This window comes from Dromiciops gliroides, chromosome 6, assembly GCF_019393635.1.
Source record: "Dromiciops gliroides isolate mDroGli1 chromosome 6, mDroGli1.pri, whole genome shotgun sequence".
Classification (NCBI taxonomy): domain Eukaryota; kingdom Metazoa; phylum Chordata; class Mammalia; order Microbiotheria; family Microbiotheriidae; genus Dromiciops; species Dromiciops gliroides.
The window spans coordinates 252039374-252055330 of record NC_057866.1 but is presented as its reverse complement, the minus strand read 5'-3'; the positions used below and the strand labels follow the sequence as shown (position 1 = coordinate 252055330).

Here is a 15957-nt window from a genome sequence, read left to right as displayed (position 1 = left end):
TCAGTATTCTAGAGAGTCTTTTATTTCCTCTAATAAACTGTGATCTTGGATAAGTCATTGAGCTTCTCAGTATCTTAATTCTACTATTCGTGAAATTCTTAAAACTGGGTAAGTGTGGGGCAGCTAGGTGGCTCAGTGGATAGAGCACCAGCCCTGGAGTCAGGAGGACCTGATTCAAATCTGGCCTCAGACACTTGACACTTACTAGCTGTGTGATCCTGGGCAAGTCACTTAACCCCCATTGCCTCACCAAAAAACAAAAACAAAACAAAACAAAAACACTGGGTAAGTGCTCTTTTAAATTAAGACCACAGAATTAGTGGTTTTGGTCTTATATTTATGTGTAATGGGTAAAGCTCAAAGGACACTCTTTTTGTTTCTATAATTTTGCTGTAAGGACAGGACTGGACCTGTGATTTCATTGGTATAGGGAGCCCCCATGTGAGGAAACTCCCTCTACCAATGCAGGTTGCCACCTTCTCTGCAACTTATAAGTAGTGAACTCTTGAGTGACTATATACCCAGGGTCAGGCAGCCAGGATGTGTCAGAGGTAGGACCCGAGCCCACATCAATCTGGCTTCAAGGCCGGCCCTCTGTCCACTGCACTGTGCAGCACTTCTCATCACCACTTCTCTTAGCCACTAATAAATAAGTGGGTGACCATTATATTGAAGTTTTAATAGATGTCAGAATTATAAGCCATCCACTGGGAATCATTAGGATGAACTAATGATGAGAAAAATCTCAGAACCACAAAGGACCTGTGGGGCTTCCATTTTATCACTAGTAGTTTTGTTATTGACAATGTGACAAGGGCAAAAACAGAAAGTCGATGGCATCTTGATGTTGGAAAGCATTTTCTTCGAGATCTCTTTTCAGGCTTTTTCTTTAATATAGTTTTTCACTCTGACTCTTGCCTTTTGTACTCTAACATCATAGGAAATAGATTTAAAGTTGGACGTGCGATAGACCTTTTTTGACTTTGTCTTCTTCCTGTCATGCTCTTCTCGACTCATGTTGATGTGAGTTTTAAGAGAAAAGTCTTGTTACTAAGGGATGGTAGCTGTCTAGAAAACAGCACTGACATTGAAAGAGCACCAGTCCTCTCCCCTTGGGAAAACAACAGAACTTCAAACAGATTTCAGTCTTTCATATCAGGAGCTAATCATAGTGTCATTGAGGAACAGGGAAGAAGACCAGTTTTCGCATGTTATTTTAACTTTTCGAAGGTGTTTAGCAATGGCTGCCCGAGCAGCCTCCTGATCTAAATCCTCCCCTACATTCCTGCCCTCTGACAGCCCAGATTCCTCTGCAGCTGAAGCTTGCTTGGCACACGCCATTGTATAAATGTAGTCATCTGGTTTACAAGCTACTGAGTTACCTCAATGACATTTTAGAATTGTTGAGAGTACATAAATTGTAGGCAGTGAGTCAAAGCATTTGCCACATAGTAAACACAGCGGAAACTTAGGTTTCTCAGAATCTTGTCATTGCTTCACTTGGGACAGAATGAATAATCTGTCAATACTGTGTATCCCCTTCCTTCTCCCCACCCCTCACACTGCCGCCACCTTCCTGCTTGTCATATCCCTACAGCTCTTCCTGCTTGTTCCCTAAAGTCCAAGTCAGAATTTGGCCCTGTCCAAGCTTCTCTGACTCTGTGCTGCCTTTGGGATAGAATGTGAGCCCTTTGGCCCGACCGGTCACAGCTTCTCTGCTGTTTTATCTCTCCAGATGTATTTCATGCTGCGCCCTCTCTACTCAGGCCCACCTCACCTACCTGTGATGCTGTCCGGTCTCCTGCCCACAAAGCTCTCATTCCTTACTCCTTTCAGAATCTCATGTTTCTTTCAAGGTTCTGCTCAGTGGCCCACACCTACATAAGATCTTTGCTAGCTCTCCTCGTTGTTATTTTCTCTTGAAATTACTTTCTAGGGGGGCAGCTAGGTGATGCTTACTAGCTGTGTGACCCTGGGCAAGTCACTTAACCCCTATTGCCCTGAAAAAAAAAATAGAAATTACTTTCTATTTATGTGTCTGTGCATGTGTTATAAGGCACACATACACACAGAATCGTAAGCTGTTCTAAATCCATTTTGTCTTTGTATCTCCAGGGCTTGCCATGCTGTCTTGGACAGAGTAGGCATCTCAGAAATCCTTATTGAAAGGAATTGAAGGGGGCAGCTAGGTGGCATAGTGGATAAAGCACCGGTCCTGAATTCAGGAGGTCCTTAATTCAAATCCAGCCTCAGACACTTGACACTTACTAGCTGTGTGACCTTGGGCAAGTCACTTAATCCTCATTGCCCCACAAAAAAGAGAAAAAAGAAAGGAATTGAATTGAATCTTAGATTCAGCTTAACACCAAAGTCTGTACTGATATCTGAAGTCTGACTCTATCATCCAGTATGTTAGTGGCCTCTTGCAACTTTGTGACATCTGCAGATTTGATAAGCACACCATCCATTTCTTCATCCATGTCACTGGTAAAAGAAACTGGAACAGGCCGAGGCTAAAACAGGCCCTCAGGCACACTGACAGAGAAGTCTTCTCAAGCTGGCATCATTCACCCATGTCTATCCATTTTATCCTTAAGGACTTCATGAGAAACTTTGTGAAGTACTTTGCTAACATACATCGACAGCACTGGCCCAACCTACTAGGCTAATCCGCCAAAAATAGAACTGAGGTTAGGACATGAACTCTTCTTGGTAAAGCCTTCCTGGTTCTTCGTGATCACAGTTTTCTTTTCAAGATTTTTATTTATCATTGCTGTTGACAGCGTTATTATATCTCCAAACTCTTGACGTCTAATTGAACCAGAGTCACAGAGTAAAGGATCAGAACTTTATTTTGTCTAAATATTTTGAAAGAGAAAGAATAAATAAAAAGGCTTTTATTAAGTGCTTACTGTATTATGTTTGTCTTATCTTCCCAAGACACTCAGTATGATTTTTTTTTTGCCTCAATACCCATCTCGTCCTTAGCCTTTTAGATTTTAGCATGTTTTTAGTCAAGTTAATATATGTTTCATTGCTTGCCCTCCCTTTTATATCCCTAGCAGGGAATTGAAGTAAACCCCAGTAACTTCTGGTTTGCAGGCTCCATTCTCTTTGCTTTCTTGAAAATTTGAGAATTTCCTTGTCTTCTCTTTTGTACAGTCTTTGAAAAATCACTGACCATTGCTCAGGAATCACATCTGCCAGTTCTTTTAGTACTTACAGTTCATCTTAGTTTAGTGAGCTGAACTCATCAAGGACAGTTAAGGACTTTCTTACTATTTCCTTATCTGTGTATGAATCCTCATTAAAATACAAAGATCGGGGCAGCTAGGTGGCACAGTGGATAGAGAACCGGCCCTGGAGTCAGGAGTACCTGAGTTCAGATCTGGCCTCAGACACTTAACACTTACTAGCTGTGTGACCCTGGGCAAGTCACTTAACCCCAATTGCCTCACTAAAAAAAAAAAATATACAAAGATAATACTAATGGCAAAATTATACTGCAGAATAAAGCAATCATATGCATTTGCAGCAGAAAAAAAACACATGTATTCTATAACATGAACCATCCACATATCTGAAAATTATTATTGTCATTCCTTAGCTTCTTTTTCATAGTATGTGAGTTTAATTCCTTTAAATTTCTTCTTAAATTTCATTATCTTATTAAATTGTATAGCCCAAAGGAGTCTAGAAAGGCCTGACCAATACTGCTATGTTAAAATAGTCTAGAGATAATCTTTTAAAGATGCACCAGATTCAGAAAAACCTGGCAAGACTTACAGGAATGAATGCAAAGTGAGATGAGCAGAACCAGGAGAACGTTGTACACAGTAACAGCAATATTGTATGATGATCAACTATGAAAGACTTATCTGTTCTCAGTAACACTGAAAGACTTAAGATGAAAAATTCAAACCATTTCCAGAGAAAGAAGTGATGGAATCTGAATGCAGATCAAAGGATACTTTTTTTTTTTGCGGGGGGGGGGGGGGTGGGGGGTGGGCGGCAATGAGGGTCAAGTGACTTGCCCAGGGTCACACAGCTAGTAAGTGTCAAGTGTTCGAGGTCAGATTTGAACTTGGGTCCTCCTGAATCCAAGGCTAGTGCTTTATTCATTGCTCCACCTAGCTGCCCCACAAAGGATAATTTTTAAGATTTTTTATCATCTTTGTTTCCTTTGTAACATGACTGACATGGAAATGTTTTGTATAACTGCACATGTATTTTATCATTGCAGATGTGATTGCCTTCTCAAGGAGGGGTGAGGGAGGGAGAGAGAGAATTTGGAACTCAACCTTTTTTTTTTTTTTAATCAATACATTCTTTTTATTTTATTTTATTTTATTTTATTTATTTTTTTTTTTTTAGTGAGGCAATTGGGGTTAAGTGACTTGCCCAGGGTCACACAGCTAGTAAGTGTTAAGTGTCTGAGGCCGGATTTGAACTCAGGTCCTCCTGACTCCAGGGCCGGTGCTCTATCCACTGCGCCACCTAGCTGCCCCCCCCCCCCGTTGGGGCAGCTAGGTGGCGCAGTGGATAAAGCACTGGCCTTGGATTCAGGAGGACCTGAGTTCAAATCCGGCCTCAGACACTTAACACTTACTAGCTGTGTGACCCTGGGCAAGTCACTTAACCCTCATTGCCCTGCGGGGGTGGGGGGAAAGATATTTTGTGACTATAGTTAAGAACATCCTACTTCACACATATTAGTGAGAAAAATAAGGAGTGCTCAAAACTCTGCCAGACTGCATTGACTGAAAGTTGATGGTTTTCTTATAGATTCAACACATGTATCGCTGTGCTCGAGTCCAAGGCCTGGATACTAGTGAAGGCCTCCTCCTTTTTGGTAAAGAGCATTTTTATGTGATTGATGGTTTCACAATGACGGCAACCAGGGAAATTCGGGATATTGAGACCCTGCCTCCAAAGTAAGTAAACCACTGAAGTCAAGAAAAGCAGCTGGAGAAAAAACTATTTAATAATATGCATCTAAGTATTTGTAATCATTCAATTCATATTCATCAATTTAATTCCATAAACTTTTATGAAGTACTACTTTATTCAGAGTATTGTGGTAGATGCATATGTGGTAGAAAACTGGTAATCATGTATTATTACTAAGGTTCAGTTTTTCAGGGAAATACAGGAAAGCCTTTATTTAGATTGGCCAAAATCAGTCAAAGTCTGCATTTTTGACAACTTGAAATGTCCATTCAAATTTTTATTTTTAAATTTTTTTTTTAAGTGAGGCAATTGGGGTTAAGTGACTTGCCCAGGGTCACACAGCTAGTAAGTGTTAAGTGTCTGAGGCCAGATTTGAACTCAAGTCCTGCTGATTCCAGGGCTGGTGCTCTATCCACTGCGCCACCTAGCTGCCCCCAAATTTTTATTCAGTATTTAACCTATCTATCTACATTTACAAATAGAAAATTTATTTCACATATTATACAGTTCTACAGAAAATCATGATTGAAACATAATAGGGAAGTGGGCCTCTTCCTATATGCTGACCACCAGAGAAAAGTCTACTGGCCTTCTTGTGATTCATCTGGAACCAGGAATTTACTGGTTGACAAGGTTTCCCTGTTTACTTTCTTAGGAACACAGACCTAAAGCTAGAAGGGACATGAGGTCCTCTGATTTACTCCCTCCTTGCTCAGGGAGGGGCACTCATCCTCACAGTGTCACTGACTTGCTCAGGTCACACAAGTAGTGAGTAGAAGAGTTTGCATTTGTCACCAGATTATCTAACTCCAAATCCCACACTCTTTTCCCTCTGCCACTCTTCCCTTCCTGTCCTAATATGGAAGTTAACAACAAGCCCCATATGGCTAAAAGGCCAGCCAGCACACAAGGGAAGCTAAGAAGCCAGGAGCCTCGGTGTTGATTGTGATCAAAAGTATGTGATGGGGGCAGCTAGGTGGCGCAGTGGATAGAGCACTGTCCCTGGATTCAGGAGTACCTGAGTTCAAATCCTGCCTCAAACACATAACACTTACTAGCTGTATGACCCTGGGCAAGTCACTTAACCCCAATAGCCCCGCCCCCACCCCCCCCAAAAAATATGAGATGATTGTAACTGAGGTTCATGTCAGGCTTTTAAGACTTGCACTGGTCCTCACAGGTTCACGAGGAAGACTCTTCTATATTGTTAAAAACCACCAACACAACAAGGAAACATAACTTCTGTCTTTAAGCCTATAAAGGTTCTGCTTGGTCTTAAGCCCATTGTCATCTCCCCAAATAGCATCGGGTTTGGCTTTGAAGTCAAAGAGGGAGTCATACATTAGCATCTTATTAATCACTTGTGCATAGATGATGTTGAGTTACAGGGCTTCTATAAACACACACACACACACACACACACACACACACACACACACACACACACACACACACTAAACAGGTTCTCTATCTTGTGGAATCTCTCTCCATTGATATAAAAATATTACTTGGACATGGGAAGTGGGAAATTGTTGTGTAGGTCAAGGAAAAATACACAGTGAAGACTTGGAGCTTGAATTAAAAGCTCAAATTAAACCAATACATGAGAGCAGCCCTTACAAATACATTGGTCTCCTCCATTCCATGGCTGTGTATGTTAAGAGACTCTCTTCCTGAAACCAAAACTCTATAGAAAGAACATCTTAAAAGAAATGAACGCCTATGAAATATCCATCTTTTTGGATTGTAAAAGAGACAGTAGATTTAGAAAGTATCCTAATAAAAACTTTTGTAACATTAACAAAACACAGTACCCACCACCCCAAGGCAACTATAGAAAGATTTATTTAAAAGACAAAAGAGGATTGATTCCCCTCTTCTCAGAGTACGTGACAACAACCTGACAAAAATTATTTTGTCATAGACAGCAACACGTCATCAAACAGGAAGGGCTAACAAAAGTATACATCATACAATGTTACAGAATGTCACAGAAAATGGCTTAGCCCTATTATGAGCCTGTGAAAATCCAAGAGTGAAATCAAAATGCCCTCTGGACAATATATGCAAGAACTCTGTCAACAAAAAAGCATCAAACAAACTGCTGGTCATGTGGATTTGTTTGTAGAAATTGGTGGCTTTGTGAGTGTAGTTCAGGAGGAGTTGTTTGCTACTAGAAATTTTTAAAGAGCCAATTGACCAATACAGCTTATGTTGGAAACAGTGCAAAATGCTACTGCAGGTGCATAAAGCACCGGCCCTCGATTCAAGAGGACCTGAGTTCAAATCCAGCCTCAGACACTTGATACTTAACTAGCTGTGTGACCTTGGACAAGTCACTTAGCCCCAATTGCCTCACCAAAACAAAACAAAATACTACTGCAGGTTGCAGAAATTAAGAATCTACCAAACAAAAATTTAATAGATACCACCATATAAAATATTTATAATCTCCAACCCACATGGAATGAAAAACTTTAAAATCATGGAGACCTAGGAGAATAATCAAAACCACGTGGGGAGAGGAAAAGTGTCTATCATTCCCATCATCATGTCTGCTCTGAGAACTGTGCCGAAGATGCTTTTTTCAGAGAGCCTTCAGGAGAAGGGCTGACAGCCCGATACTTTTATTTAATTGCGAGAAGTAGCCATTTTATCCCACTTTGAAGGGGTCTACAAATAAAAGTCTTTCTCTACAGCATAAAGAAGTGAGAATTAGATGGTGATGATGATTGGTTATATTGATGATGATGTCAGAGGAGATATTTGAACCTAGATCTTTGTGTCTACCAGCCCAGCACTCTCAGGTACATCACAAGGAATACAATTCACTCTCCTCGGGATTGAGCTGCTGTGATACATGAGGCATAATAAGGTGGAGACACACTTCCTAAAGGCTACTTCTCAGATACTGAGTTAGAATATTACCCTTGAGCTTTGCAGTTTATCTCTTTGTTACTTCCAATAGCAGTAATAAAAGTAGTATGTTTTAAATTGTGTATCTGTATCAAGGTTCACAGGTATTAAATAGAAAAAAAATTTTTCAGGGCAGCTAGGTGGTGCAGTGGATAGAGCACTGGCCCTGGAGTCAGGAGGACCTGAGTTCAAATCCAGCCTCAGACATTTGACATTTACTAGCTGTGTGACCCTGGGCAAGTCACTTAACCCCAATTACCTCACCAAAAAAAAAAATTGTTTAGTGCCAGCTAGGTGGAGCAGTGGATAGAGCACCAGCCCTGGATTCAGGAAGACCTGAGTTCAAATGCGGCCTCAGACACTTAACAATTACTAGCTGTGTGACCCTAGGCAAGTCACTTAACCCTAATTGCCTCACACACACACACACACACACACACACACACACACACACAAGAGAAAAAAATAGTCTATTTTTACTATCGCTTAGTAATTTTATTTTAAGCCTTTAGGATTATTTTAACAGTGCCTGTATTAAATCATATTTTCCCATCCATGATCGCACAGGCTTTGCAAGTGATATATGCCATTTTTACCAATGCTTTTCTCACTGGTTACCTTTGTGTCTCTCTTGCTTTTGACTGCCAACAGCATGCATGAGCCGATCATTCCGAGAGGAGCCAGACAAGGCCCCAGTCAGCTCAGAAGGTCGTGCAGCATCTTTGCATATGAGGATATCAAAGAAGTTCATAAAAGGAGGTATCTGTTGCAGGTGGGTTTCGCTTGAATAAAGCCTACTGTAAAATTTTAGCTTGGAGATGTATTATTTTTTGTAAAAGCCTATTCTAATACATAGGACTATTTTCCTTGCATATCATTGAAAAAGATAGGCCACAGTGTCGCTGTTACTCCTCCTCCATTTATCTTTTTCTCTCTCTACATCTTCCTGACATTGCTCCCTCTTGCTTCTCCCACTTGTCCAGCTGCTCCTTCCCATCTCCTTTACTGGATCATCTTCCACATCCCACCCCTTAACTACGGGTGAATGCCAAGGCTCTTGTGTCTTTTCATCCATGTACTGTTAGTGACTTTACTAGTTTTATAATTAGGCTTAATTATAATAACTTGATTATTTTGCATATGTGTATTAGACAATATATAAACATATATACATGCATGCAGATATGTATATGCAGTGTCCCAAAAGTCTTAGTGCAGTTTAACCTTTTAAATCTTAATTTTCTTGGGCTTTACATTAAAGCTTAGTTTTAATGAGGTTTGATAGATTAAAACTACACTAAAACTTTTGGGACATGCTGTATACATACATGGGCCGCTAGGTGGTGCCACAGTGCACAGAGTGCCAGGCCTAAAGTCAGGAAGATTCCTCTTCCTGAGTTAAGATGTGGCCTCAAACACTTACTAGCTGTGTGACCTTGGGTAAGTCACGTCACCCTGGAATCATCCTGTTAAGCCATTTCCAAATGGATGTCCCAGAGACATCTCAAATGCAGTATGTCCGAAACAGAACTGTTATCTACCCCTAAATCCACCTCTCTTCCAAGTTTCCCAATTTTTTTTCTCAAGGGCACAATCATTCTTCCAGTCAACCAGATTCTCAGGGTTGGTGTTGTCTTCAGCTCCTCATTTTCAGATCTTGTGCTTCTACCTCCACAACTTCTCTCATCCATCCCCCTTCTCTGCATACCCCAGACCACTTCCCTAGCATGGGCCTGCATCATCTTTTTCCTTGACTACTACAGTAGCATTATCGTTGTTCTCGCTATCTCAAACCTCCCCTGTTTGCCAAAGTCATTTCCCTAAAGTTCAGGTCTAACCATGTCAGTACCCTAATAAATTCCCTTCTCACCTCTTAAAAATCCCTGGCTTTCTTCAGGGCTTGGCTCAGGCATCACCTTTTATACCAGCCCCGCCCCCTCCTCTTAGTTAATAGTGCCTTCCCCCAAGTTCTTCTTAAATCTCATTTGTGTATCTTTTGCATATCCTTTTATCTGTACACATTGTCTCCTCTCACAAGAATATAACCTCTTCCAGGGCAGAGACTTTAACTTTTCTTTTTATATCCCAGGCACTTAAATAAATGCTTATAGATTTGGTTCTCTGCATTCAAATCCTTTTTTCCACTGAAGAAATAAAGCTTATTCACCTTGAACTCCTCCTCCTTCTGATACCAACACCACCCTGCCTCCTGCCTCCTTCCTCAGCCTCTGCTGAAGATATAGCCCCTCTCTTCCATTGATCCCATCATCTCCTTTCTTTCTCATTTGCAGTCGTTACTAGCTCCCGTCCTGCCACCTACCAAGTGTGTCCCAGGCTTCCTCATTCTTCCAAAACCTTCACCAGACCCTGCTCTCTCCTCCCTTTCACAGCCAAACTCATAAGGAAAAAAAAAGTGCGCCATTGCCTCTACTCCCTCTCCTTTAAGTCACTTCTCGTCTCCTCACAGGCTTGTTTCTGACCTCATCCCTCCGCTGAAGACCTTCTCTCTAAGGTTACCCAGCACCTCTCTATCCTGCCAAAGCCATTCTCACTTCTCTCCCTTGCTCTCCCTGTAGCACTTGGCATGCTAACCTCACACTTCTGACTCCTTTTCCCTCACTAGTTCATGATGCTTCCCTCCTGGTCCTTTTCTTGCCTTGTCTCCAGCCCTCTGCTGGATAATCATCTGTTTTCTACTTCCTGGCGGTGGGTGTCCCCGATTCTCTGCTTTCTATATCCCCTTTCTTGGTAATCCCATCAACTCCCGTGGGTTCAGATAGGCTCTTTATACAGGTGACACTCAAGAGCTCTACGTACCGCTCTCATCCCAGATCAGTAGCTACCTATTAGACAGTATATCCAGAGCAGAACTCGTTGATCTTTGCCCACTCCTTCCCTCTTGTACCTTCCCTGTTTCTGTTGCATATCCCACTGCCTTTCCAGTTCTTAGGTTGGCAGCCTCCAGAGTAATTCTTTACCTTCCCTCATCTCTCACCTTTAGTGAGTCTTCGAGTCTCTTTGTTCTTACCTCCACCAGATCTTGGGCATTTGTCCTCTTTGCTCCACTCGTAGTTACCGCTGTCCTTGAGGCTCTCATCACTCCCCGTCTGGAGTGTTTCAGGCGCTTCCTGACCAGTCTTCTGCCTGTCTCATCCCTCCCCAGCCCCTCTGTGCAGCTTCACTCCTCTACATGAGAAGCTAGGATCCTTCCCACTGCCAGAGCCAGCCAGAAATCACTCTGGATTGACTTTACAGATAGTTTCTGTTTACTCCTCTGCGTCCATGCTTGTTTTTCTCTAATAGAGTGTTTGGTGCAGTTTGGCACATTGTTTCCATCCTGTTTGTGTCCCTAGCACCTTGTGCCATAGCACAGAGAAGGTTCTTCACAAATGCTTGTTGGCAGAAGGAAGGAAGGAATTTTGAACCTCCTGGTGTCATTTTATTTTTCCTTATTTAATAAACATGCTTTAATAATTTTATATAACTTCATTGTTTGTTTCTTCCTCTTTGCAAACACAGTCACAGGAATAATCAGATTTGTTATAGACTAAACAGCTAGGAAGTTCAACAAAGAAACCAAACCACTACTGTGAAACGAGTCTCTCTGTTGGGAGCGTAAGATGCCGTGGAAATCTCCAATTTTATGTTTCTGAAACTTAGAAATTCAGAAGTTTGTGTGTGGCCTCTGTGTTAGTAAAACATAATCTCGTAACCATGTTTTTCTCATATTCTTTTTTTTTCTTTTTCCAGCCTATTGCTGTGGAAGTTTTCTCAGGAGATGGACGGAATTATCTTCTTGCTTTTCAAAAAGGAGTTAGAAACAAAGTCTACCAGAGGTCTCATTCATTTGAAATTATTTCTGTTATACATTATTTTGGGTCATTGGAAAAGAGAATTAGGGCATATGTTACACTGAAAAGCTAAAGTAGTTAAAATCCTAGAATTTGAATCCATAAATGACAGTTTGAAGAAATTGTTCATGCTACAACTTTGTCAGCCTCTAATGGTCAGAAGGAGAGCTAGCTTTTGGCTTATTACTCTGCTATGTGGTCTTTAAATGGGTGATATTCCATTGTGAAGTGCTGCTTCTTTTCTGGTGACTTGACAGGGTCCTTTTAATGACTATTTTTCTTACAATAGCAGAGGGGTAATTCATTCACTTGAAAATGCTTCTCCAGATAAGGACTAAGAGATTCTTTTGGATGCTTTTAAAACAAGACGATGCTCTATCCTTTAGCCTTCATTTCCTTTGAGAAAAACTGCACCCTAAATACCAGTGTGCCCCTGATATGAGACTTGGGCAAGCTCATTACCCCCATGGAATCAGTGGGACTTGGATCATTAAGGTAGATGATGTCCATAGAAATCTTATGTTTTACTTGTGCTAAACCCTGGCCCGGCTGGTAAAAATCATAAAAGGGGCAGAGTGTAAGTAGGGAGGAGTTCGATGCTGAAAGATATTGTGAAGGGATAAGTGGAAAGATTTGGCAACTAATTGGTAGGAGAGTAGAAACCTCAAACTTCAGGAGCCTGGTCTGACCCAGGCACTAGCCTGGGTGCCAATAGAGTCATTACCTAACTCAGCCCCAGTGCCCCGAGTCCCTTCATCAGTCTCCACGGTAACAGATCCAAGCCTGGCCCTACTCTCTCCTTTAGCCCTTGGAGGCTGCAAGCCTCTCTCCCCATCTGCTCGACTGTTCCCCATAGACTTCTCTTATTTCTCTTCCTGTGCCTAGAATAATTAATCAGGAGCCATTTAGGAGAAACTCTCTCCTGTCCTAACCTCATGCTCTCTCATCCCTATCCTCTTCAATCTGACCACACCCACGTTCTAATCCAATGCTGCCCACCACTTCTACTGTGGCATCTGGGATTCCTGTTCCATAATGAACAAACTCTCCTCAATCGTTGCCTTCTCTCACCCACTTTTCCATCCGTTTTCTCCTCTCATGACATTGCTTCCTTGTCCAGCCTCTCTAGTTCTTTTATACCACGTCCCCCAGCTCTCCCTCTCCCCTAGAGAAAGAGCTGGATTCTCCTTGCTCCCCCTTTGCCTTATTCATTCAGTAACCTTTCCTTCTTATGAAGTCCAGTCATAAGGTTACCCATCTAATCAAAGTTATGATGGAGTATATAAACACCTTCTCCCCAGTAATTCCATCTCTTTTAAGGCACTTAGAATCCAGTTCAACATTTCTCTCTTCTCCTTCCCCTCCAACCTTTGCCTGTATGCTGGGGACTTTAATATACATGTAGATGAGGGGCAGCTAGGTGGCGCAGTGGATAGAGCATGGGTCCTGGAGTCAGGAGGACCTGAGTTCAAATGTGGCCTCAAACACTTGACACTTACTAGCTGTGTGACCCTGGGCAAGTCACTTGACCCCAATTGCTTCACCAAAAAAAAATATATACACACACACATATATACATATACATACATATACATATACATACACACACACACACACACACACACACACACACACACACACACACACACACATATATATAAACTCTACAAAATCCCATTTCCTCATATTTCTTAAGTCCCATGACCTGCTCCAGCCACACATTGGGATGGTCATGTACTAGATCTTGTCTGTCTTTACCCAAAAGTGTTCTGTCATTCTCTTATCTGACCTCAACCTCCCATCATTCCACATTCCATACACTTAGCCCCTCCTCTGCCTGCTCACCAAACCCTCCACTTATTCTACCCCTCAGTACCACTCCCCCTTGCTCCAACCTCAAGCCAGTAGTTGTCTGCTCTCAAATCCCTCGCCCCTTGTCCCTTCACTCTTTTTCTTACCTAACCTCAGCCCAACATTGCTCCTGCCATTCACTGCTTCCCTCGACTTCTCACAGTCCATGGGATGATGTAGGAGGAAATCTCAGGAGCATACTGACCAGATGCTTTACAAATGCATTTTAGCCAGCCTCTGCTGGGCCCTTAATATAACAAAGTAGTCCTTTTATTTGCTCACTAATGATCTTTGATTCTCTATCTCACTCCCCACGGAAGCTATGATAAAACTGCTCTTCCTTCCTCAAATCTCCCCACACCTCCTCCTCTCAACTGAGAATTTTGTCTCTAACTTTAATGAAAAAATTGAGGCCACTCAATATGCCCCTTCTCCCAGTCTCTTATCTCAGAACTCTTTGATCTCTCCCATTCTTGGTTCATTTCCTCCAGTGGCTTTCAACAGAGATGACTCTTCTACTTGCCAGGGCCCAGCCTTTCTACATGTGTACTGGATTCCATCCCCTCCTATTTTCATAGTGACTTGTGCCTTCGATCATCCCACCCTCTCTATCTAACCTTAAGCTTCTCCCCATCAACTGGTTCTTTACTGCCTATAGATATGCCCAGTTGTCCCCCATCCTTAACAAACTTTCACTAGACCCTTCCATCCCCTCGTCCTATATCCCTCCTACTTTTCTCAGCCAAACTCATTTCCTCTCACTCCTCAACCCTTGGTGTAGCTGAATTTTCATACCTCATCACCCACTTTTAGCATCCCCAAAGTTAGCAGTGATTTCTTACTTCCCAAATATGTTGGTCATTTCTCAGTCCTAACCCATCTTTACGCTATTTCACATTGTTGACCATTCTAGATTCTCTTTCCTGGCTCACTTCTTTCCCCCGCACCACACACACACATACATACCCTCCCCAGCAACTGCTAGTGCCCTACCTCACAAACTACCTTCTATTTAACTACTTTATGTATGTGTGTGTCTTTATGAACTTTGCAGTATATGTGTTTGTATATACATGTACATACATGTGAGCACATCCACGCACATACAGTTTTCATCCATTAGAATGTACGTTTATTGCAAGCAGGGATTTTTTCATTCTTTGTATCCACAGTGCCTGTCACGTAGAAGGTACTAATAAATAAATAAATACTTGCTAATTGATTGTTCGAAGAGGCAGGAATGATCAGCTCTCCCTTTATGAAATGTGAAGAAATTTCCCTAAGGTGATAGGCTGGCCAAAGGTGGTGATTCTCTTCTCATTGTTTCCTCAGGCTTTTTTCCTCGCTCTCCAGATGGCTTGACTCCCTGAGCCTAGTTTTCCCCAGAGTCCCACTCCCAACAGCCAAGCTCATTCCCCTCTTTCTGTGGCTCTTTTCTCTGTTCCAAGGATTGGCAGTATGGAGCTGTCTCTGCCCACTGTCCCTCTCATGTGACAGACCTGGCAAGCCAGTTGTATTTTTCAAAGGCCTCTGGGCCCATGACTCCAGCAGTGAGCTGCCTTTTCATTTCTATCGGGCTGTAGACACATCTTTGCTTTTTGTGTAGAACAGCAAAATATTATTATTTTGTCATGACATCAGCTGGGCTGGGGAGCAGGGATCCCCACAAAGTGAGTTTGGAGTTGTTGGGCACATCCATCCATATTCCTTATTTTGAATGGTTCTAGTATTCCTTAAGGTGCCTTTCCCAGTGACAGGTGTCGTTAATGTGGAGTCTCAGCCTCATCCATGTGACACAGTTCTTAAACAATCTAGAAATTAATATACTTCTATGCAGGATCAGTCACGTCATGGATGATGAGTACAGGGATCACACCTACCATCACGTACAGTTATAAATAATAGTGCCGCATACCATAAGCAGATATATTGGTCACCTGCAGAAACACTTTATTCTAGCAATCATCCAGTCAGTAAATATTTATTAAATACCTGCTATGTTCCAGACACTGTCCTAGGTTCTAGGCATACAAAAACAAAGAACAAAACAATTCCTGCTGACAAAAAGCATACATTCTAATGGGAGATAACAAGTATATGTCATGCATTTAAATAAATAAAAGAGAATAAATACAAAGTCATTAAATAGAAGTAGCTCAGGAAGGCGACACTCACAGTTAGGGGAAGCAGAAAGGCCTTTTTGTAAAAAGGTAAAAAGACATGCTTGTGCAGAGTTTTGAAGGAAGAGAAGATTCTTTGAGAGGCAGAGACGAGGAAAGAATATTTCTGTGTATAGGGGATGACCAGTGCAAAGGCCCAGTGATAGATAATGACATGTCATGAACAAGGAACCGAGAGAAAGCCAGTCTGACAAGATTCTCGAGGGCAG

At 41.9% G+C, this 15957-nt stretch overlaps 1 protein-coding gene across 1 annotated transcript in view; it reads left to right on the top strand.

The window, feature by feature from the left end:
* WDFY3 (WD repeat and FYVE domain containing 3) overlaps window positions 1-15957 on the top strand; it is a 332419-nt gene that overhangs the window by 279171 nt on the left and 37291 nt on the right. The window contains 3 exon segments of the mRNA XM_043973480.1: window positions 4786-4934; window positions 8518-8638; window positions 11617-11702. Of these exon segments, the coding sequence (XP_043829415.1) occupies window positions 4786-4934; window positions 8518-8638; window positions 11617-11702 (356 nt within the window).